At 36.5% G+C, this 25,755-nt stretch overlaps 1 protein-coding gene across 3 annotated transcripts in view; it reads left to right on the top strand.

The window, feature by feature from the left end:
- The window catches only part of NFATC3 (nuclear factor of activated T cells 3), a 76,622-nt gene that overhangs the window by 38,028 nt on the left and 12,839 nt on the right, over positions 1 to 25,755 (top strand). Inside the window, exons 4-11 of one of the 3 annotated variants that reach the window (XM_075161071.1) lie at positions 7,394 to 7,593; positions 8,807 to 8,979; positions 9,727 to 9,867; positions 12,220 to 12,275; positions 12,917 to 13,043; positions 14,833 to 15,072; positions 15,796 to 15,885; positions 24,931 to 25,032. In XM_075161071.1, coding sequence (XP_075017172.1) covers positions 7,394 to 7,593; positions 8,807 to 8,979; positions 9,727 to 9,867; positions 12,220 to 12,275; positions 12,917 to 13,043; positions 14,833 to 15,072; positions 15,796 to 15,885; positions 24,931 to 25,032 — 1,129 coding nt within the window. Of the gene's footprint in view, positions 1 to 7,393; positions 7,594 to 8,806; positions 8,980 to 9,726; positions 9,868 to 12,219; positions 12,276 to 12,916; positions 13,044 to 14,832; positions 15,886 to 24,930; positions 25,033 to 25,755 lie in introns of all 3 variants that reach the window. The other 2 variants (XM_075161069.1, XM_075161070.1) reach the window with 2 other exon arrangements.

Below are 25,755 nucleotides of genomic sequence, written 5' to 3'. Positions count from 1 at the left end.
GAAAGTTTTGCAGGAAAATTGCTTTAAAAATACAATCAAATGGGTTTTTGGCACTGTCTGAATGTCATTAGTATCATAGTATTGCTTGATTGCTGAGCATAAAACTTAGCTAATGAAATGATTTTTCTAACCTCTGCCCACCGCCCAAATTTTAGTTCCATTTTTTTTCTTTAGTTTTTAGTCTGAAAGAGTAGGCACGTGAAACCCTGACATCACTTCTGGATTCAGTGATGCTATTAGATATTGGGTTTTCTGTAAATAAACAAAGGGGATTTTGGTTCAGAAAAACCGACTATTGGAAAGTATACTAGTATTGTGTGATAAGTACCTGTTTACTGTGAAGTTCATATTTTCTTTTGGATATTTTTCTCAAGTCTTGTTAGAGGTCTTAAGAAATCACATCTTGTGGATAAATAATACTTACATTTGAATAGAGATTGGTAATACTTGGCCTGCAACAGTAAATGGAAAAACATAGACAGAACCTTCTTAATTTAAAAAAAGGTGGGGAGGGGAGGTAAAACTTCTGAATATTAGAGACTAAAAAAAGTTTTCTTGCAAGTTTGTTGAGTGTTGCAGGCTTTCCTTTAGATCAGAGCATGGAATTGGTGACATGGGAGCCAGATGTGGCCCTAATATAATCTGCATGTAATCTGGAAAAATGCTAACTTCTTTTTCCCAGGTTGATGCCTCTTGTTTAATGTGACCTATTTGCTTTCCTCAGCAAGGAAAAGGTTCTCACTACTGCCACAAAATCCCAAGTTTAAATGCTGCTGTCTTCGGTGATCAAATTAATCTATATAGTCTCTAGTGTTACACATTTTTTTTTAAGGATTTTCCATATGTGCGTTAAGAACATTATGAATGTTTTTGTAATATAAAATACAACTTCTTGATGATCCAAAAATTCTTTCATTTACTTACTGTCTTTGTAGTTACTTGGTAAAAATTGTAAATTAAGTATTGCCATGCATGCATGAGTTTACTGTATGCGGTATAGTAATAGGGCTGGAACTGCTTTGGCGTGAAGCTCTTCTGGCTTATCCTGTAGTGACCTTCAGTCTTTAGCCTTCCAGCTTTAGTTTAACTTACGCAGGCACTGACCTTTGCTATGGAAACGATATAGAAACACAAAAACAACTTGGCTGAGTTTCCTCGGCAAAGCAGTGGGTGGTGTATCAGTATTCTGTTACAGAGGAGGGTTTCTAGAGGTCAGTAGTGACAGTGTGCAGTAACTTACTAGTTGTCTACAGCACACTGTTCGCTACTCCTGGGAAAGTGGTATATCTTGTTTTAAAGTAAAATTAGTAACTTTTTTTTTGTAGTGTGCAGCTGTAGGGTTGCACATTAATAGAGTAAATGCTGGAAGGTATACTTGAAAATAGACCTAGTGCTCAACCAGTAGTTTAAGTTACTCTCTTTCTGTAAGTGACCTGTGACTAAATTTTGGGCAGGCTGATATTGTAGCAATTTATTGTAATGCATCTTCATCGTGGTGATTCTGCAGCACTTACCAGTAGGTTGTAAAATGCTGTTAATTTAAATACCTATGGTCTGTAGAGAGACACTATGTTCTTATTTGTATATATTCTGTATTCTTTATTAAGATGAATATATGAATATGAATAAAGGTACAGATACCATGGCTTCATTAGGTATTTGAACAAAACGTAGTATCTGTTCTTTCAAGTTAATTATGTAGGTATTTTCATTGAAGAACAATTGGCAATTTTTTTTTAATTGACTTAAATGTCCAAGCTGTTCAACGTACAGAATTGTGCATAAAGCAGATGAGGTAATAAGAAAGCGTCACCCCGCTGTCAATGAAACTAAGAACGATAAACATTTTTTTGAAGGAGAACAAAACTGTTTAAAAGGAATGCATTTTAAATTCCAAAATATGTCATTTTTCCTGATTTGAAGTTGATTTGGCGTACTAAGTCTCCTTCTTATTCACAAGACAGGTATTGCATCAATAATGGCACTTCAGGCTCCAAATACCACCTTTTTTTGGGGGAGGGATGACACCATTCTTAGGAGACGGAAGGTAGTTCAGATTCTGTGATAATTCAGTCTCCAGCGGGGACCAAGTGTGGTGGGCAGAAAGTTCTGCTTCGCTTCCTGTGTAAAGGTTTTGTGTAGGGAGAGACATCCAAGGCTTGCTCTCACCAGGATAATTCATATAATGGACTTCAGAATACTTTCATACTCTTCAGCAAACTGTTGAATGCACCTGCAGTTAAATAAGGTCGGAGTACTTAAAGGTGAATTTACAAAGTAATCCAGTATTGTCCTCTGTTCTCAGGAATGGTATGACACGGGCTGTCTTTAGTTGTGTGGTGCTAGGCACAGCGTGTTGGTTTCACTGAAGGCTTTGAATGATTATGTAATAGAAATTACGTGGGATGTGCAGGCATCCTCTCCACAAGCTGCCGGATCGTTTGCTACCTACCCCTTGGCTCACTGGCCCCCACAGACTCTTCTCTTTGATTACAGACACTGTAAATTTTCCGTTTTACTCTTGCAGAATCCATGTTGTGCCTAGAGTTGTCAGCTCACTTATTAGACAAGATTTAAGGAGAAAATGTCAATTCTAAAGCACAAATTTGTATAATAAAGGTTGGGGTTTTTGGTTGGTTGTTTGGGTTTTTTTTTAATCAACATGTGGTTTTTGACAATCTCTCCAGCTGCCTTGAAGTTTTAGCTAGCACATAAGGCTGTCTCATTAGTGTCCATAGCCTACTAAGCTTACTGTCTTTTTTGCTGTAAATACGGCTGTTGGAAACACCAGGACACTGTGCAACCTGCTCATTGCTTGCTCAAGACTGATACGTTTCCTTTTTATGTGGCCACTGTTACTGTGATCAGGCCCTGAATTACACTCTGTAATGTGGGAGACAGGTTATTCTTTTCTTCCTCACCCGCCAGCTTACTTAATTGCCACACTTACTTGCACCCATTGGTTATATTTATGGCTTAAATTGTTTTTCTTTTATGCTGTTCTCTTTTTATTTTAGACCTTGAATAAATGCAATAAATCATCTGTAACGCAAACTATAAATTTATGAAGTCTCTGCTACCTTGCCAATATGTTACTACTCTGCCTAACCATATATGTGTATTCCAGTACCTTTAACATGACTTCATTGCAGATCCTTTACAGCAATTCATTTGCGACAAAGCTACAGTGTAAGCATCCGATTGACATAGTTCGGGGCGAGGAGGTGGGGGTGCCTTGTTGGTTGGTTGGTTTGTTTGGAAACTGGTTTACAGGAGCATGGCTTTTAAGTATGCAAGAAATTTTCAGGGTTTTGTCCTGATGTTATTACAGATCATTTTTAATTGAGATGCCTTATATATAATGTTTCTATATTATAACATGCGTAGGTTTCTTCTAAATTACTATAAAAGTGTATTCTGTTGCATTTTAATATTTTTCCTTGTAGTTTCCTTGGGACATTGGATGTCTTGTTTGTTTTCATTTAATTTAATATATAAACCAGAAGGAAAGCGACTAAAGGTGGTACTACTGTGTGGGGTCTTGTTGTGGGGTTTTTATTATTTCTTCTGAAGCTGTAGTAACATAGTTTCAAATTTCTACTTTGGTATAGCTAATGTCCTTAGTGATGTGAGACAGTCAACAAGCACGCAAGCTTTTATCTCAAGAGCCTCATACAGAAAATGCACTTGATAACCTATTGATACACAACTAACCTGTTGGTGGGGTGGGCATTTTTTGTCACTTTCCCACCACTTTCCCCTCCCACAACATGCTTTGCAAAAACCAGGCCCTATATGTCTTCCATAATAGCCTCTCTGGGCAAGCATAGAGGGTGAACTTTGCTCAGGAATAATGGAAGCAAAACTAGTGTCAGACACGGCTTTGAGCAATTCAAATGTAGTATGTGGCCGTAGAGTCTCACAGGCAATACCATTGCAACTGCTGGCATGGGGTATATTTTGCTATGCTAAATTAAGCTCCTGCTCTGTGTAGGCTTCAGCAGAGGACAGTTTCTCCACTGACTCTGGACAGACCAGCTTAGTTTTAGGAGTATCCCTCCCCCTCACCCCTCCTTCTCTCTCTCATATCACTGGTATCTCTAGAACTGTTGTGTACATGTCCATTGTTAAGGAAGGGGAAGATAGCTTTAATTGGAAATTAGCTTTGTCACAGTGACCCCATTTGGAAGTTATTCAAATTTTTGCATAGGTCTGGCTTGTAATTTATATAATTCCCAGTATTAGAGTGAACACATTTAACGAACGTCACTTTAGGCTGTATTCCATTGTGTTAAGATTTAATTTTAACTCTGAGGAAAATGGATGGTGGAGTCAGTGTTGAGAACTTGGGACAAGATGGCTGCTGTAAGTGCTAAACTAATACATGTCCTTAAATTTTCTTTAAACTCCTAAAATAATTCAGACACATAGAAAATATGACAATATTCATTTGGTATTTAAAAAAAAAAATCTTTTGGAAAGATGTTGGAGTCCTGCATCAAGTCTAAAAAGGAACTTATGTGGTTACGTATTTAATTGAGGTAAGAGTCCCTGTGCTCCACTATCAACGTGACAATAACTAAGAGTAAAGTTTGTTGTGGTCCAGTCGTGTTCCTGTAGTTTACAAGTGACTTCTGACAGATAAAGGGAGGGAAACCTGTCAGTACACTGATGGTCACAGGAGGTTCTTTGTCTCCACTGCAACTTTTGTAAATGCTTGAATATCACATTTATTTACATGGGAATCAACTCAGGTATCTAGCCTGTCTGCACTCAATGGCTGAGGGGTTGGTTTGGTTTGGTTTGGTTTGTTGGGGTTTTTTTGATGGATTTAGCTCTGTTTGTACAGAGAACTCCGGGGGAACAAAAAGATCTTACATATTTGACGGAACAAAAGCCTACAAATAATAGACATACATATATAAATGCAAATAAATAAGATTATGTAAGAAATAAGTTGGAAATACATCAATTATAGGACAGGACGTCTATGTGCTAAGAGCTACCATGACTTTTAAAGATTGCTTGGCTCTTTGTGGCAGATATTTTTCCTTCATTATAATGAGGGTCTGAAGGGGTAAGGATTGTTAAACCCATGAGGAGATCTGACTTTTTGATTTAACGTTATTAAGTCGGTTTGTTCTGCTTGCCTGTGCATGCATGAATTCTCAACGGTAGCTGGAATCAGATGGGGAGACAGAAGAATTCATTGAGTTTAAGGACAGAAACCAGTCTGCTTTAGCGCAACCTCATTTGTAGTCTATGTACAATGCAGTACAAAGGTAGTCTACATTTTATGGTAAAAGTTGAACTGGACTGGCGTCTTAAAGGCATGACAGCTAGGAGATGCTGTACATATCCCAAGAAAGGTGCTAGGAGAGTTGAGGACAACAGAATTCAGAATTCTTTGTCTACAACCATGAAAAGCAGCACAGTCTCCTTACTGCGGTAATCGTCCAGAGATCTCCCAGCCCAGAAAACCAGTAACAGCAGTAATTCTGAACTGTTTCCTTTCTTTCCTCCATTCACTTAAAAAAAAAAAAAAAAAAAAAAAAAAAAAAAAAAAAGAGTAGAATGGGCATTGTCTGTGAGAGCAATCTCATAATGCTGTGATTGTAACAAATAATGTATTCGATCTATCGAGCTTTTGTGTCAGCTGCTCAAGATATGTATGTTGTTGCTCAATAACAGTTATATGCTGTAGCTTGTTTGTAGATTCTTGTCTGCAGTATGTCTCAGGAATTATTTTAGATTGCATGTGTGTGCTGGATACGAAGAGGAGAACAAGCCTCAGTTTTTGTTCTGGGTTTATTTGAGTAAGTCAGTTTTATTTGTCTTAGGTGGTTTAGATTTTGGCTGTTCTGCTTCCCTATCACATTTAACCTCGTTGGACAAATGGGAAGAACAAACTAAAATTAATGAAAGGAAATATAACCATGCTGTTGTATGTAGATGGATTAATTAATGAGTATTACCTCTTGGACAAAAGCATTCATGTAAGGCTGAAAGCTTTGAGAATGGCTCTATAAAGTTCCAGACTTCTGTCGGAAACCAAATTTCTGTTCTTGATTGAGAAAGCTCTAATAAAAGTGACAACACTGGTAGGTGCTGCCATAGCTGTAACTTGAACATAGAAAACAGGCGTTCATTTGGTGTACATAAAACTGACTGCCAATAGTAGTGCATCAAGATGCAAGGAATCTACAGCGGTGCTTCTGATTTCTGGGTGTGGGTGTGCTTCGGGGTTTTGTGCTGCTGACTACTGGCATTAAATTACTCTTGTAAGTAGGTTAAATTGACATGGTTTTGTTTGTTTTTTAAGTGTTAGTTCTGTAAAGAGCTTGGATAATATTGTTGTGTGACCAAATAACTCTCCCTAGAGACAAAAATATTGACATGACAAAACCACATTTAAAGAATGACTGTCTGGCCCTCCCTCCAGTTTGAACATAAGTTGATGTCAAAGTCGATGAAATGTAAATTTGCTGCATTGCTTTTTAGAAATTATATAACTTGCAGAATGCATCAGTCTGGCAATTGCAGGGAAGTGAAATAAACTTCATGGATTTAAGAGACATATTTTATAGCCTTCGGATTTAAAATTGCAGTGGCTAAAGGAAACTTGCATGTTACTGTTGGTTAAATTTGTTTCCTTTAAACTACTAGCTTTTTCTTTTAGAGTTTGTTGTTTGGGGTTTTTTTTTTGAAGTTTCAACATGTTTTGTCCCTAGAATTACTACTGTTAACTCAAGCAACAGGTGGTTTTATGACAACTGAGTGCATTGGTGGTTAGTCTTATATTTAAGAAAATGAAAGATGCATGAATTAACAGTTATCAAACTTCGGTTTTTAAAACATTTTCTTTGCCAAAAATAAACCATACTTGATCTTCTAGCTATGAATTAAATTTTCTTTGTCCTAACATAATACATTTGCATTCACAAAACTCACTATTGCATTCCGTAGTAAAAAAACTAAACTTCAAAATATTTTTAGGATTTCTAGAAACTATGTGCATCTCAGTGAAATTGATAATTTGGCTTTGATTAAAAACAATATCAGAAAATATCAGAAACGCACCTATAACATAGCATAGCTTGATGTAGAAATTCTGTAGATAAAACAATTCTTTTCTCTTTGAGAGATTAAAAAGTAAAAAAGATATATAAATATATTTTGATATTATTTGTTCTGGTAAATGTTACTGATACTTGTATTGGGGGACAGATATCTGTACTCAGTTTTCTGATTTCTGAAGAGATTGAAGAAGCTTGTAATTAAATACTACGCTATGACTCTTACGTCTTTGAACTAGTTGTGTATTTATATTATGCATACACAAATGCAGTAAAAGTCAACTAATGTTTTAATATCACATCTACTTTTTCATCAGCTCCTGGGCTACAGTGAAAAGCCAGTAAACCTACAAATGTTCATCGGAACAGCAGATGATCGCTACTTAAGACCTCATGCATTCTACCAGGTGCACCGAATCACTGGAAAAACAGTTGCAACAGCTAGTCAAGAGATAATAATTGCCAGCACAAAAGTTTTGGAAATACCACTTCTTCCTGAAAATAACATGTCAGCCAGGTACTTAGCAACAGCTAAGTTAGCTGTTTAGTTGCTATCTGTTTGTTGTGTTTTTTTTTTTCTTCCCCATTTGTGCAAAGGTGAAAGAAAAATCTTGCAGAATAGCATATTTTCCACAAATGTGGCTCATGATTAGGAGAGATACATCTCTTTAAACATGCCAATGTTTAGGTAGTCAGAAGTAAAGGAGTAGCGAGACAGGGAAGCTCATAAGATTGACGGCGAGATAGATGAGTGCTTCTGGGATTATACTTCCTCATACAATCCACATATGAATATGACTCAATGTTTGTAAAATTGCATGTGGGTTACTGGCCGTTAGAGTTTTTGTTTGATTTTACAAAGACATAAGACTTTTTTCTATGAAAATACAGTCATACGCTTTAGTTGTGTGTTTCTTGATTGAATGCAGTGATTTAATTTCTGGTATCTTGGTAGGCCTTTTCCTTGTTTTAATTATTTTTTCTGTTTTTAGCAGTTGCGTTATTCTGACTTTTCAGGTCTTGCCAGATAGAATGTGCTAAATAATAGTTCAGTGGTTAGTTATAGCAACAGTTAAACTGCTTTGCTCTAGCTGGAGGGTCAGTGAACAGAGTAAAGCACAATTATTTGCTTATGTAGCACATTTATTTCTTATGTAAACTTCTGAAGTCAGCTTAAATTTTCCTAGTTGTAGACTTCATGCTAGTTCCATTGAATGCTATGAACCCACGATGATGTGCAAGGTAACACTCCTCACAAGTTTATGTATATGTGTTACTTGATTGAAGTACGTGTGTCTCGTATGGATAATCGATAATTATGTGGAATGGTAGCTGGGATTTGATGGCCACACTTTTGTCATTCTCTAGTCCTTCCTAAGGCAGAATTAAATAGAGGTCTCTTGCTCCTTGTAAATGATGTTTACTATGTTAAATAACTTACTTCGAAGGTTAAACAATGTGCAATAACACATAATCTTTTAAAGGTTAAAAAAAGCAGCAGCTAGACATTTACAAGACAAAATGTTTCAACAGAGTACGTGCTGCCGTTTTTGACACTAACAGATCTTTTAATCTCGGACATTCAAAATAACATTTAAAATAGTGTAACATGGGGAAAAAATAGAACGCTCTTCATTCTTTAACAAAAGAAAGGCTTACAGAGTATACTTTGGCAATAGTTTGATTCATTTTCTTCCATTTCTCTTCTGATCCATCCGTCCTATCTCTAGTATCGATTGTGCTGGTATTTTGAAACTTCGCAATTCAGATATAGAGCTCCGTAAAGGAGAGACAGATATTGGAAGAAAGAATACCAGAGTGCGACTTGTGTTTCGTGTTCACATCCCACAACCTAGTGGAAAAGTCTTATCTCTGCAGACTGCTTCCATACCTGTTGAATGCTGTAAGATTGCTTTAACTATACATAATTTATACTCATGTTTTCTGCATGTGTCGGTAGTATTGTCAGAATTATATATAACAAGTGTGTGTAAAAAGCATTGTGTGTAAAGAGCTAACTTACCAAAAATTAATATAGCTTTATTTAAAGATGGTATTTGCCAAGTGGCAGCCTGAAGGTTTGGAGGAAAAACAGTGTTTTAGGCTTTAAACCTAATACTGCAGTCACACAGCTAGCAGCTTCAGTAGTTCCTGTGTATGAGCAGAGGCAGCTGATGTATCTCAGTGAAAATAAATACTCATTTCAGGAAGAACTAACACCATTTCATTTACAAGACTCTATACCATTATTTGCCTTTATACAGTATTATCTAATGAACAGCTGAACTTCTAGAGAGTTGATTTGTTAAATGCTGGCACTAAGGAATCAAAACGTGACCTTAAACAATCTGAATTTCTCCTAGAATTCTTTTTGTCTATAAAATACTAAAGTAATTTTTAAACAAATATTCCTAAGCTAAAAACTTCATTTGCTCTAACATAGAGACCGTTAGGATTCTATGTGTTTCTTTTCTATAATTATATAATTTCAATGTAATTTTAAAAACAAAAATAAATTGTACACAAATATGATTTATATATGTAAATAAGTTTTAGTTTCACCCCTGATTCTTCAAGTTGGGATCATAAAAGAAATGTCACTATGATCAAAATTGTGAATAATAATTTTTCCCTTAATTTTTTTTTAAAGCTCAGCGATCTGCTCAAGAACTTCCTCAGATTGAGAAGTACAGCATCAATAGTTGCTCAGTAAACGGAGGCCATGAAATGGTGGTGACAGGATCCAATTTTCTTCCAGAATCCAAAATTATATTTTTTGAAAAAGGACAAGGTAAATACTTTTTTTTTCCTTGAAAACAAAACCGAAAACACTACCTGAGCTTGATTTTAGGAAGTAAGGATGTTTTAAAAAGAAAAAAAAAAGGTTAAGTCACAAGTAGTAATCTGAAACTTCAGTTTGGTCACTGATCTATATGCTGGTTGGCAATTATGAATGAAATAGTAATTCTGATTCAGAAGACACTTGCAGGCTAACTAACTTTGAATTGTGTGTATTTGAAAGATGCTGTTGACAGATCATACCATGTATTTTCTCCTTATTATAAAAAAATGAAAATGGGAACTAATGGAAATGTACTATTTGGCATTGATGTCATGTTACATCTGTTTTAACCATTGCATAGGAACTGACTTACTCCAAGCTAATGAAATAAATATTAGTTAGAAAACACTACTGATTTTTTTTCCCCATATATTTGCATAAGATTTTCTATAGAAGTTACTATTAAGGGATGCATTTTTTTAAAAAGTCAAGATGTGGCGATCTGGCTCAGATTTGGTGTGCAGTGTGTATGCTTCAGCTGTGTCTATACCTAATTTGCATCTGTAAACAGGCAAGTGTGCATGTAGGTAAAATACTGGCAATAAGCAGCGGTATGAACAGCAGCGACCTTTTGTCCGTGTATTAAACATTTGTGTGCTTGACAGGCCGGTCAAGTATTAATTGCCAAGAAATCAGAAATGTTACAGTCAGTTGTATCACATGATTCTCATTCTGTAGAATCCAAGTGCAGTCTTCTAGGCAACACTTAGTCATGGGTGAGAACTGCAGCAGGCTTACACTTGTATATTAGCAAGGTAGAGTTAAAAATTGTGTTGCGGGCATGCATTTCAGTTAGGTACACTGAAGACACAGTGTTTCCTTCATGCAGTGAAATCTGTAGAAAAATTTAACTGCTTCCTACTGATCTCCTGAAATGAACAAATTATTCTTTGGGAGAGTAGTAGATTAAATTTTTCAGTCTAATAGGTAGGAAATAAAATCTCCAAGTAAGCAAGAAACTTGCGGATTTTGCATGAATATTTCTAAAACGTCTTTCTTTAAATGTAAGTACAGGTTTGAAAGCTTTTTTTTCCCCCTAAACCCATATTCTTGTTCTCTTCTATCACTTTCATAATGATGCAACTCCATAAACTAGAGAATTTAACACAAAAAATCCCCTATCAAATACTTTTCATTTTTAGTTTACTACAACCAGATATAATGAATGTTTTGCAAGTTTTCTTTGGTTTTTTTTTTGTATCATACATCGATGCGCATACACACACACTGAGGTACATACATATATACATATTACTCAAAGATGTTCAGTTTCTCAGCATTCCTTCCTGGCTCTGTAGCTCTTCTGGATATATATCTTGATCTTAGTATTTCTTACTTAGACTCAAATGCATGAAAAATAGTTGAAAACTTAGGACTAGCTGTCTTAATGCATAGAGTTCCTTTTCTTCCCTGATTGTCCGTTTAATACAAAGAGCATAAAGTTTGAACAACTTAAATTATTAGTGCTGCAACTTGAATACCTGATTTGAACTTCTGTGAAAACAGTAGCAAAAGTAAATAATTACAAATAAAAGTTTGCAACCAAGTCCAATTATTCTACATCTTACTATTTCGTTAAATATTTAAGTAAAAGAGTTGGGGTTTTTTTTATTAGCAAATACAACCTAAAGGGGGGTTTATGTGCTAATGTATTTTGACACACAACTTGAACGCCTTTTAAAGAAGTACTGCTGCTAGACAATAGGTTCCCTGCTAACCCGTACAAAAGCCAATAGCAGAGAGAATCGAGTGTTAGATTACGGATAATGGTTATGCTAGGCCAGAGCAGAGGGAGGTTCACCAAGGTGATTTACTTCCCTCACCACACAGACAATTTGCCCAGTATTTGAACTACGGTGTCTTTCGGTTCAGGGGAGGGTGTTTGTTTTGAATGTATAACCTGTGGGTATGTGCATGAAGATATGGCATATGTTATCTCTCACATGGTGACTTACAGGTTAAGTCATCAGCATGTTTGTTTGAATAATCACAAGTGTTAGTAGTAATTTAACTACCTTTCAAAAATGTGTTTAGAAAAATGAGGGGAAAATCCCTCTGTACACCTACAGTACACACTGCCTCCTTGGGAATTAAATCTAACTATGTAATCAGCAAGTTCTGTTAAAATGCAGAATCCTGCACAACAGTCAACTTGACAATGTCTGTAGTCTTGAAACTCCTAAAGCATGACTGAAAAGAAATGCAGTTTTATATTAAGTATTTAAGTATTTTTAAGATTAAGTATGTAAGTGTTTTAGAAAGTGCTTTTTGCTTGAATTATTTGTAAATTTCTCTCAACAGATGGACGACCTCAGTGGGAGGTAGAAGGGAAAATAATTAGGGAGAAGTGTCAAGGGGTGAGAAACAACTTTTCTTACTTTAGAAAGCTTTCTGTTTTAAAATGAGAAACTAGACATCTTCATTGTTGTTCTGAAATTTAGACTTCATTTAGTAAAGGAAGTAGATCATTGGCTGATTCAGGCAGACAACTGGAGACTTCTAAATTGGCTTAATACTATAAAATAGCCATTAAGATGATGCTTTGAGGGAACTGGAAATAGCATGCTTGTTGAGAAAGCACTGAAAAAAGAAATTGAAAATTGAAAAAAGAAAACTGAAGATAATTTTGCTAAGATGACAAATAATTTCCGGTGCATTAAAATTTTTCTTAAAAACTTAATGATCCAAAATGCAATTCTTTGACTGCTAGAGTTTTTTTATGCTCCGGCAGATAAACAAAGCATCCTTTAGATGATGTGTCTATTTAATTAAAAGCATTACCTTCAGAACACCTGTGTTTAAAAGAAGAAAAAAGTCTCCAAACAGAAGTTTGCTTATAGTACTGTTTTACTATGCAATATGCATAAACTTGAAGTTTACCAATTTCAAAATATCAGTTTGCTTTAGTTTTGCAATAAGTGTTTTAGTTTTTCTGTAATTAAGAACAGTTTCATTTGCATTTGGTATGTAAAACTTTTTTGTTTCAACTTTCATATAGGCAAACATCATACTTGAAGTTCCTCCATACCATAACAAAACTATTACAGCTGCAGTTCAGGTGCAGTTTTATCTCTGCAATGGCAAGAGGAAAAAAAGCCAGTCTCAACGTTTTACTTATACACCAGGTATTAAATAAAAAATAAAACAGTTGCACTTTATTTTGTTTTTTGAAGTAGACATTTGAAAGTAATTCAGACACTCTTGTACCTTTGGCCGGTAGATAAGACTAGCTTTGAATTGTTTGTAAAATAGCTTACTTAAGCTTGTTTAATTAAAAAGCTGAAATTTAGAGTAACAAGCTATAGTGCTACGATTATAGTCAGGTATTTTTTCGTTACACTCTTTACAGAATAATTTCCATTCTACTTTTCTTTGAGAATGATGGTGAATCTCAGAAGCTGCTCTTCATAGAGCAGAAGCTGCTCTTCATAGAGTGAGATCATAGAAGAACAGGTTTTATGCATTTTTTCCACACACATCCCCCCCAAATGTCAAAAAAACCCCCAGGTTTAGATACAAGGAAGATAAAAAAAATATATCCCCCCCCGACACATTGCAGCACGTTGAGAGAAAATAGTTTGTAACTTAGCCAGAAGCAAAAACTGTACATGTTAACTGTACATGTAGTTAAAACATCTTAATCCCTTCTACTTGGTATGAGGAAGTGGTTACTATTAGATATGCAATGCCTACTCTTTTGCCTGCCACTTACTTTCTTTTCTTTTAAGAAATTCATACCCATTTAGAGTAGTCAGAATTCACAAGGTACCAGTGACGGCACTAGACCCTTTAGTACTGTTTCGAGGACTTGAAGTCAGGTATCTGAAAGAGTCTTTAAAGTCAGATATGGATATTAATATAAACTTCTTAAAGCTAATGTGTATGCTGACAAAGCCAACTACCATTAGTTTACACTATTGCTCACTTGTGCTCTAAAATTACCTACTTCATACCTTCATGCACAATCTAAGCACTGTTACCTGGATATTTGGTACACTAAGTATACATAAATTGTGTTATCAGATTTATGTGGTATTTTTTCAACCATTCTTAAGAATATCAGCTCCTGAGATAGTTACAAGACACATCTTAAACTATATTTTTGTTTGAGAAATCCATATATTATATCTGCAGCTGTTATTGCACAAACGTTTTAAAATCCACTTTATCTGTAAATACATATATCAGTTTCTTTAACAGTATATTGTATAAAGTAGTAATTGAACAGTTAAAAGCGTTAGCATTTTTCTACTATTTGTACTTAAAATCAGTATCTTCATGAGCCTACCAATAGCTTAAAAAAAAAAAAAATCCTGTAACTGAAAGTGTGTCAATTTGTAACTCTCTGTATTATATTGTTGCCATCATTGAAATTGGGGGACATGCTGAAAGAGCTGCCGAAATTAAAACAACACACACTACTCAAACTAGTTTAACCGTGCTGCCGAAGTTCAGCTGTCATCTTGATCAGAGGCTAAGGAAAGTTTGAAGCCAGCTAAAAACTTCATTCCCCTTTTCCTAGTGCCCGATACCGAACTCTTGTCTGCCTATTTTCAGTGGAGCCCAGCAGCAGCCCCCCCAGCACACACCCCTCTGGTGAGCTGTATCCTTTAGGTGTGCTGGACTTTCTGTGGCTGGGCTGCAAATGTCTTTGAAAAGATACATTGCATAGGAGGGTATTTTAGAAGGGAAGACAACTGCCTTTGAATAAATGCTAGGAGAGTTCTTCTGGCTTTTAAGGGTTAATATAGCAGGCATAAAGTTAAAAAAAAAATAAAAGAAAGCAGAGCAAAAGAAGGGAAATTAGAGCAAGGACATTAACAATACTGTTGTGGCTGTTAAACAGCAATTAGTGTGTATTTATCACAGGATACAAATAGGTTGGAATTGTAATCAGTGTTTTACTTTTTCTAGTTATAATGAAGCAAGAGCACAGAGATGAGGTGGATTTGTCTGCTGTTCCATCTTTGGCCCTGCCTCACACAAGCAACGTCCAGGGCCTGCATTCTATCCGAACTCAATTGCCTTCACCAGAGCAAGGGCATCCACATGACAATTTACTGTCTACGTCACCCCGGAGCCTTGTGTGTCCAGTTCAACCACCATACACAGCAATGGTGACCTCAGCAGTATCGCACCTGCCACATATGCAAGGTAGAAACCTTAGTCCAAGTGAAGAGTGTCATGTTTTGCCTCCTGCTGTGGTTCAGTCTTTTCAGGTAACATCAGCACCTCCTGTGAGGCCTTCTTACCAGCCTATGCAGTCTAACGATGTATTCAATGGACAGTCTGGTCTTCCTATGAACTCTGCCTCCAGCCAAGGATTTGATACTATTTCGTTTCAGCAAGACACAGCTGTACCTCATTTGATAAATCTTAGCTGCCAAGCTCTACCACCAATGCAGTTTCATTCTTCAAATCCAGGTTCTGTGTCAACATCAAGTACAGCAGGGCACCCGCTAGCACACCCAGCTCATTCAGGACAGTCATCTTCTCACCTACCGTCGATGGGATACCACTGCCCAAGCGCTGGGCAGGGCTCCATCCCTTCTGCAATGGGTCGGTCCCTTGGGCAGTCTTCTCCCCAGCTGCAGCAAGTCCCATACCATTCTACAAATCCAGCATCCGCTTCATCCCCATCCCCAACAGCTTCCCACCCTTTGGTCCATTCACCGCTGTCTGGACCTTCTTCACCCCAGCTACAACCTATGCCTTATCAATCTCCTAGCTCAGGACCTGCCTCATCTTCCCCGCCAACCACTGTAAGTCACTCGGGACAGCACTCCCCTCAAGCACATAGTCCAGCATTGGGAGGTCTCAATGCAGCGTCATCCCTAGTACACCATACCGTATGCGATTCATCTCCATTTTCACCAGATGGGGCAGCTATTAACATTAAACCAGAACCTGAAGATCGAGAATTGAATTTTCAAACAATAGGACTACAAGACATCACACTAGATGACGGTAAGTGGAGATAATATTTTAATACTGGGATATAATCGACATTAAACTACAAAGTGGGTGTGGGAGGGTTGTTTTAGGACACACTCCTCTTCACAGAAGTAAATTTGTATCATTAAAATGGAGTCGTATTTTTGTGTCCAAAGCAACGACTTATTTAAAACTAATGATACCAGCTGTAAATTTGTAGTTACACATTTCAAGTACTTTAGTCTAATTTGCCCATAGACTTTGTTTTTGTCATAAAACAGGACTTGAGGATTACAGGATTACACATTGACACCTTATATACAAGGAATTAATTCGAAGCCTTTTCCAATTGTCTTGTTGGTACGTTTCAGTGAAAGTCATAATAGTATATCTAAGTTGCATAAATGTAGTTTGGAGTCTTGCTTCTTAGAGTTGTCCCAGTTTTGAAGGGCAGGCTAGTTTTTCTGAAAATACATCGCATGCGTTTTGGCACTGTCTTAGTCTCTTCACAGACATTCTATAGATACGCTGTCATCATTCAGCACCTCTGCTCACAGTAGCTGTTTGCTTTCTCCTTACCACTCTGGCTACCTTTTTGAGAAATTCACTTGTTCAACATAAACAGAACAAGGACATTCTAGTGCTAAAGGCCAGGCTATAAAGTTCTCTAAATACTTGGACAGTGTTAATTTACAAAACTTGTCCAACCAAGTGAAAAGAAAGAGATATCAGATCCTAAACGTCAGACTATTTGAGGCATAGATGCAAAGCAATTTAAAGAACATGTCATGTTAGTAAGACTGGAAAAACGGAAGGCCTGGCCTTAAAAGGTATGTAAAAAGTGTTGGGTATTGATGATGGGAATCTTACTAGTATCTCTCTTGAGCAATAGCCTTAACTGTTGTGGTTTTAGTTTGGTGTTTTGGTTTTTTTTTAAAGTCATCCCTAGTAATTACTTAATTGCATCAGCAGTAGTGTAAAGACTTAAGTGTAGGCCATCTGTTAAATACCCATGTCAGTCCCAGTTCCTTGCATAAATGGAGCTTTGCTATTGTTACCTCCTGTCAGTAGTACGAAAATTTAGTAAGAAGTGCCTTTAAAGACACAGCATACTAGGAAGAAAATGAGAGAAACTGATAATATAGTTGGGCTTTCAGTTAAATGGCTACCCTAATTAAACAAAGCTCTCTTTTTAGAAACACTGATCAACTTTATTTAGAAAGGAAGGAACAGACTGATTCTATCAAGGACTTGCTGAGGGGAGAAGAGCAAGGCTTTATGAAACAGAATGCAACAAAAAAACGGTCATTTTCTACTTCGGTACTAGAGGAGTGAGAAGGAAATCTAATGTTTCAGGAAGTGTTATGAGAACCTACTTTTTCTCATCCTTCTTCCCGCCACACCCACAAAAAAGATGTAGAAATAAATAAACTACAACTAAATACTGTAGTTAACTTTTCACAATATAAGCAGGAGTGTTTAGCATTTATGAGCATCTTGGCAGTTTGTTTATGCTTGTTCAGAAATTAAAACAAATGGACAGCAAAAAGAAGGCCAGTTTTTTTGCCCTATATCACAAGTATTAGTTGCTTTTAGAAACTATTTCCATTGCTTAACACAGTGAAATTACTGAGTTGTTCCTGTGCTGACAAAGACATCGAATCACAGGAAAAGCTGCAAGAGCCACACTTAAAGTGTGGCCACTTGCTCATAGTTCAGAGAAGTATAACCAATATACGTATGAGTCAAATGGCCACAGCTTTATTAATTTCTTTTTTTTAAATAATGCTTGCTATAGAAGTTTAAAGAAGCTTTGATAACTGATGATTAAACTATGCACTTCCTATATGGAAAATTGAATATGGTTTTAAATGCTAAACTAGCACTCGGCAGCAACAATGCGTTTGCAAGCATAGAGATTACCTTCAATTCAGTTTCATGTTACTGCCATTCAGTGATTGCTTGGGGAGTTGGGTTCGGGTTTTTTTTTCATTTCCAATCTGCAAATACAAATCAGATGTCTAGCCTGAAACCTGCTGTTCCAAAAATCTTGAAGGGCATAGTGACAAGAAACAAGCTGCTCAATTCTCTCAACATGAGTAAATGCTTCCTCTGCTTAATCAGCTTTAAATAAAAAACATGTTTAGACAGGAACACTTTTTGTATAATGTATCTAATGCATTACTGTGGTTTAAAAAATAATTTCAAAATTTTTCTTTTGTGTATAGTTGAATTTTAGTTTCTGGACAAATAGAGCTAGATACAAATAGCAAATCAGTTATTCTACTTTTATGTTATAACAATTAAGGGAAAAAATCCAAACATAATTGCATACATAAATTAATGTTGATACAGTATGTTCTTCTAGCTAATATATCCAACCTGAAAGTTATATTTAGTTGGAAAATAGGTTTTTAAGGGTTACCAACTAAGGTGAATAAACATCTCAAAATAAAACACTAAGGCAAAGCCAACTGAGAATTTTATAAATCATGTCTGAATTACTGACCTTAAATATTTAAGTCAGTAGTCTTAAAAAAAGTAAACAAAAAACTCAAAAAACCCTGACAGCATAAATAATCTTCTTTAAGTAACTATTTCAAAATTAGCATAGTAGATACTTTAAGAAATTTTAACAAAATTTGAGTGTAGTATGGAAGTGCTACCTCATGACAAAATTAGTCCTGGAATTACTAAGCTGTTTACCTTGACAGAGTATGATTTAAAATTCTTTAAAATAAAAGTTAAAAAAACCCAACCAACCAACCAACAAAAAAACCCCCACCCCACAAAACCACCCCACCTACAGAAGTGGCAGTCTGGATAGTAGTTACATAAATTCCTTTAAGCAAGACTCCTAAGAGCAAATCTTATTGCCTCTTCAGCCAACATTCAGGCTTTTTCTTCAAAAAAAACCCAAATCCAGTACTTAATACAGAACTACAAAGGTTACCAAGCTCCTTCATCCGTCGATGCTCAAGCCAAGAGCATCTGGATTAGTCTTGATCCAGCATCTGCTGGAATGTGTAACACATCTGGATTCACCATTTATAGCTTCTCTGCGAAGTCAAATGTGCTTGCCAATGACCAAAATGGAATATCTTTTTAAATTCTGTTGTATCTCTTTCCCCTTTACCCGTTAGAGCAAGCTGGGCTCTGTTCAGACTACGAGTGAAAAAGCATTACACAATTTAAAGGCAGACTGTCTACCTGCAGTACACTCCCCCACACCCCTTTTTTTTCCCCCTACTGAGGTTTGTGTGGCTCTTTGTTTTCTTGTTTTTTCAACAGGATCCGATTTAGGCTTTTCTAATCTCCACCTTGAATTTGCTCTTTTGTTTGGCTTCCCCTCTTCCCATCCTTGCTTCCTACAGGAGACACTTTCTAATTCACTTGAAGAAACAAGGGATCAAAATGCATAAGGACACCTAGATAGGAAATTCAAATGATATTACAGAAAACATTTGAAACATAACACAATTTCGAAGTAATTTGTACTGTGCTTCTACTTAAAAGGTGTTCTGAAAAGCAGTACTTTTCTCTGCTTAGGTCTTTGCACTAGTCAATCTGCACAAGCTGGTAAACTTTTGGACTGGAACTATGTAAAAGCAGGTTCTTGCTCTTTATTTGTCCTCTCTGCTTTTCCTACCCCTTACCCCCCCCCCCCCCCCGGTATGTTGGACCTTTTTTTTCTCTTAACATTTTTCAGCAAGTCTGCCCTCTGCCCAACTCCCCAGGCTAACATTTCCCTGTATAGACAGCAGAATATTTAGGGCTGCAAACAGGTGTAAACAAGGCAGCTGAAATGACAAGAAACAGGCAGTTGGTCCTCTCTGTCCTTTCCCGTATCCATCATCCATATAGTGCTCTGTCGTATACTCATCTAATAAAGGTCCCATTTCTTCCCCACTTGAAAAAAAAGCTAGTCAAAGTTAGACTCAGTCTAGTTATATGATGAAGCCTTGACAATTTTTTTTCCCCACTCCGTTTTTAAAAAGTGCTCCTAGTGTGGTGGTTTACCTATCCCACTGTCAAGTTTTAGATTAAATCTATTCCAATACTGTTGATCTAAAATTTAATCTCTTGTGGTTTGCAGTTTAGGAGTGAGTTTACCTTGGATTTCTTGGCTTTCTACAGTGATGAGATTTCTAACATGTACAAGTGTATTTAACCATTTTTAAGGTATTATGTTAGGCTGTATTCAGCAAATCAGGATGACCTTCTACTAATCCTCTTACATTTTGTTACTCATTGCATCTCCATTACATAAAGCTGGAGATTAGAAAATCCAGTGTGTGGATTTACTATAAATCATTACTAGAAATCCTCTAACCGTTTTGTGTACATAAAGCAATAAGTCTGCTTTGTCAGACACATTCCATGTAGAATTCTAAGCCATTTGCATTCATTCATTTTAATAGTTCTGTGATAACTCTCTAGTTGATAAATTCTCTTGCTCGGGAGCGCAGAGATTATTCTGAACTTTGCTAGAAAATTTGTACGTCTTTGCAGGTGGCTTTTCTGTAGAAACTTCTGGAGAATCACAGTAATAACTAATAAGAAAGTATTGAAGAATGACTGTACTTTGTAATTCTCTCTATATTTAAAACTTACGCATTAACAAGTCATTCATAATTAAGGCAGCATCCTGCCAAACAGAGTATTGAAGGTCTACAGAAACAAAAAATACTGAATGCCAAAGTCTAGCTTAGTATGGAGGAGAGCGGCTCAAAAGCCTGTCGTCTTGCCGGTACAACTCAAACTTGAGATGTTCCTGAGATGTACATCTCAAAACTCAAGGGTTTTTTACTGTCTCCTAAGCACAGAACAAAATGTTGCATCTTGCAGCATGCCTGACATGGATTTGTGTGACGAGAATTCTAGCCTACACTGTACACGGAACTCTCAGAATATTCCTGTTGATAAAAGGCATTCCGAAAATTATACTAGTATAAATTGTTCAGTAAGGTTGTGTTCAAACTCCTCCTTTCTTAGTTTTCTGTATATTAAATACATGTTGTCAAGCAGTATGGAGATAGCCATAAAAAGCAGCTTACAATTCTAATTCTTCTCATAAGCTTATGGGCTCCTGCAGTGGAATGTTGAGGTTGAGTAAGGTGATAAGGCAGAACCTGAAATGTATTGGAAGAGAACGGGAATCTACTTTCAGAAATGAGAGTTATGAATGAAATAAGAGAAAGATCCAGACTGAGCAGTAGATTAAAAGGAAAAGCTTGGAACAGTGAGGAAAGGTGAAGAGAATGTTCTCTATCTGAGGTTGTCAACAGTTACAGGATGCTATGACCATATCTTCTAGTGGATTCATTCACTCTGTTCATAAAATCTGTGCCAGCAAGGCATCTGTTGAGAAGACCAGTTATAGACTGCTGATGTGTAAAGAACTTCAGATAAATCCTCAGGTATCTCTGACCAGCTAATGTATGAAACTTCCTATTTGCCTCAGAGCCACACAACACCTTGTAACTAATTCAAAGTAAGCTCAACTAGTTGCACCATCGCAAAAAGATTCCCGTTTAAGAATTGGAAGAGGTTATTAGAAGAGAATTGATTCTGTGAATGCAAGTAGATTTTATTTCAATGTTTTTATCAGCTACTTCTTCAATTACTCAGATTTAGGTTTTCATGAAAAATGGAATATTTTGACAAAATAATAATGCTAAATTTAACAAAATCATGCTGCAGACGCTCGCGATAGTAGCGGAACTAGAAGGAGCTAGGCATTCCCTTGCGACGCTGGCAAAAATACGCTTAGACACTTTCGCACTGCTTTCCACTGCGCAGCATGTGTCCTCTAGCTCCAATGTTCACGCTTAATGCTTACTATGTTAGACTCCTCTATCCTCTTGCGTGAGAGAAAGGGGTAAACATATGACTTAAATGAGTTGGTTTCACTACGATACGTAAATGCGGAGTATGACATCATAGCCATGACATGAACAGGGATATTTGTTACTGTACCAAATAACTGCAGAGCTTGTGCTGTGACTCTGCAGGCACATTCAGTCTGTCTATATAGCTATAAACATAATGTACACAGGAAAACTATAATCCTCCTAACATTTCATACAGCCTTATTTTATCAATTAAAAAAAAAAAGTACTTCTTAGTAAAGGTGGCATTGAACCTGAAATTACTAAAAGTAAGCCTGTCTTATGGCTTGAGATGGTAACTTGCAAGGCAACCCACCATGTCCTGGATAGTTTCCCATTGCAGACATGGCCTGCCATATGACTGTTCTTGATCACAAAGCAATGGAATCAGCTGGCTGCTCCACAGCACAGAAGACTGAGGGTTAATTATAGCCTGGCAGCTTTTTTTTTTTTTTTTTTTAAGGGAAAGTTGACACTGTACTACTTGCTGGTCATGTGGAGTCAAAACCAGGCTAAATATACCACACTAACCAATGTGATGTAGCTGCAGGGATTCTTCACATAAATGCAGCTGATGGAGTTGACAAAAGAAGGCCTATATCCAAGGAAGCGTGTGCTGCAGTCTATCCATAATGTTCTTTGAGGTTTACTGATCCTCATTACCTCTGTAAATACAGCAATTCACTTATCTGTCCTCTAAAACATGTGAATTCCTAGGTGCATGTAGCAATACTACCAAACCTAAACAGTTGATATGATCTGCCATACAATTATATCGAACTTATTTTTGCAAAGCGTATTAAAAAAGCCCACTCTCTGCCTATTACTCTAGCAACGCTGCAAAAAATCATGCATTCTAGAATATTTTTTGGGATCTACTGTTCTAAAAACAGTACATCTTCTAGTTTAAGTCCCATCGCCCACACATCCTACTTCGGTTCAGTAGCAGTAAAGGATACACAGACTAAACTTTTAATCAGATAGTGCTACAAAAAATGAAGTTGCTTGACTCCTGTAGGAAGAGATCCTGAAAACCAAATGGTATAACTCCAGTACCTTTTTTGGTCTGCCTGTATCCGTATTAGAACTCTAATTTTAAGTTGACTTACTGCTATGACCCAAATCTGGTGCAGATAATTGAGGGTTCTTCTTAACCTTTCTTTATTTAAGGGAGGAGCCAAGACAAAGAGGTGGTTCATAAAAGTATGACTTTTTGGTCAGTTAAACAGATCTAGAGGATGTCAGTTTTCTTGATTTCTATTTAATTTAATAGTTTTCATGTTAGCATTATATTCTTTGGGTACAAAACACATTGTAGTATTGCTTAAGGAAGTAAAAACCTTTCTCAAATGTTTATGAAATTATGAGGTAGAAAGGTATTTTTAATGTATGTTTATCTGGTACTTCAAGTTCTATCTAACTTCAGTGTGCGTTGAACAAAATCTTTGTGCTATATTACACACTTGAAAAGGCTGTTGCTTTATTTACCACGTTTCACAAACAACAAATATTGTGTGCCCGAGGCAAGTGCATGCTTCATTCCAGAAGGTGCTGGCTGGAGACATGTTACATGTGCTACAAATAACACATTTTGTCAAGGATTTATAAAAGCAAAAACTCAATACTGTTAGCAGCTTTGTTAGGACATGCAAGAACCTCAGAATCCCTCTCTGTATGAAATTAATTAGAAAAATTGCTCAGAATCATATTTCTCAGCTAAAGTGACAGATAATCCTCATACGGTGCAGAGACTTGCTTAAAAGAGCTAATTAACTCCACCGTTCTCTCTGGAGGCTTTTTGTCAGAGTGTTTGTTGTCTGGTTCTTTGAAAGCCTGAGCTTTAAAGAAGATTGCCTGTAAAAGTTAATTTGTTTCATCCCAAGGTAGTTTTCTGCCCATCTCCCTGGATTCATTAGATCTTTATTTAAATGTGACTTTCTTGCTGGTTCTACCATAGTTGGTGGGGAAAATGTTCTTTTCTTCATCTATTATTTGACAAGAATTTGTCCTTCATCTACTCCTTTCCTTCAAAATGGCAGTGGACATTTTCATTGAAACCCAGATAATGCTTTCCATTTCCTGTTCAAATACATGTAACTTTACACTTCAAACAATTAAGCATAAGAAGTCATCCATTTGAATGCTATCAATTTGAACTGCTTGAATTTCCGGAGGAAGTAAGAATAGACTCTTTCATTCTCCCAGGAGTCATCCCTAAGCAGGGCTTCGAAATCATGCTGGCAAAGCAAATGTGTGGCTCTATCCAGACGGCACAAATTAGCCAGTTTCCAGAGTAATGTTGTTAATTGTATTAAAGCCTAATTTACTAAACTTGCAGCTCTGTCTGGGGCAGGGGAAAAAAAAACCAAACCCAACCCGGTATATTGTTGTGAGCTCTGCATAGTCACTAATCCCAACTGAATAAACACGCACTTGTTGGTTAAAGTAATAAATACACTGTTCTACATTCATTTTTCCTCCAGGAAAAACAGTTCAGTAGAATACAGTTCTCCACTTCCTCCTTGGTTTCTCACGTTGCCTTGGTCTGATAGAGCCGCCTATACCAAGATAATACCTGGTTTTCCGACACGTCAAACTGTCTGTGGCCTGACTGCAGATCAGTACCTTGGGCAAAACGTTCAGATAGTGTGACAAGTAAAGGGGACGCTAACAGCTGTTTACAGCAACAGTTTCCTTTGTTTAAAGGATAGGGAAAATAAAAATAAAGGGTTTATTTACTAGTACCCTTTTGCCTACCTTGTTCAGTGGAGGTGCTGTCAAGGGGCATTAGCACTTTTAATTTGACCACAGTAAGTAAAGCAGATTGAGAAAATTGCAGGAGGAATGTTCTAAACTAACACAAATACTAAAATGAAATTTATGTACTATAAAATTCATGATGATACAACTAGGCAGACATCCAAAAATATTAACCATTACCTTTATGGCTCTGGCTGCTAACTGAAAAGTAACTAAATATACAAGATAAGTGATATTGTTTTTAATAGGTACTCTGATAATTTATAAATAGTTACTTATGTCAACATATGTAGTAGTTGTGAATGAAACTGGGTATTTAAAGTTAGTGCTATTAAAAGAAAATTGAAAGTCACTTCCTGGTTGAGTGAACTGTAACTTCTTGGTTTAGTCCAGTCAGTAGTTATGTCTGTCTTCTTCTCTGACACAGACAGTTTTATCTCTGACCTGGAATACCAGCCATCAGGTTCAACAGAGAAATGGACTCAACATTCAGCACTCATGTCCAACTCCTATGTGGAAAATCTAGAGGGTGAGTCTGCTTACTGAAATGCTTCAATGTTTGAAATTGGAGCATGAAGGAAAGGGGAAAGTGTTTTAATAGTCTTAACATCTACAAGTGAAAAGTGCTATGTAATACTTAAGTATTGCTACAATTGGACACCTGTGTATTCTGAAATAGTTGGAAATTCAGAAGTTGTGAAGCAGGTGTACACTCGTTCAGTAAAAACCTCCACTTAAAGTATATATAGCTGCCACAGAACTTCCCGAGTGCTGTAGGATCTAGTAAACAGAAGGGGATATGAAAATCTTAAGCCAAATACGGGCAAGGTTGTAGAGTGGCCGAATCAGTTAACTATGAGAAATTTAGCATGTTTCTCCTTTTTTAAAAAGATTAAGCAATGTCAATTTAAATAGATGGAATATGGCATGCACTACCAATCTAAGTATTAGGAATACAGATTCATAAATAGATTTCTAGTTGAATGTGCACTATAATTGGGAAAGATTGTCTGGATTTATTTTAAGATGCTTTCAGCTTCTTTATTTCACATATAAACAAGATAATTATGCACTGTGACTTTAAAATAGTAACAATACTAGAAATTGACGGATGGTATATTGGTCGTGTTTGTGTTTATACTCATTCTTCTTAAGTGTTTTTCACTTTATTACAAACGTGCCTAAAATGCCAAAGAACAATACTGTCCCTTTTTTTTTTACATATATACACACACATATGTATAAACACATA

Source organism: Calonectris borealis, chromosome 12, assembly GCF_964195595.1.
Source record: "Calonectris borealis chromosome 12, bCalBor7.hap1.2, whole genome shotgun sequence".
NCBI classification, from domain to species: Eukaryota; Metazoa; Chordata; class Aves; order Procellariiformes; family Procellariidae; genus Calonectris; species Calonectris borealis.
This window is presented reverse-complemented; position numbering and strand designations above follow the sequence as displayed.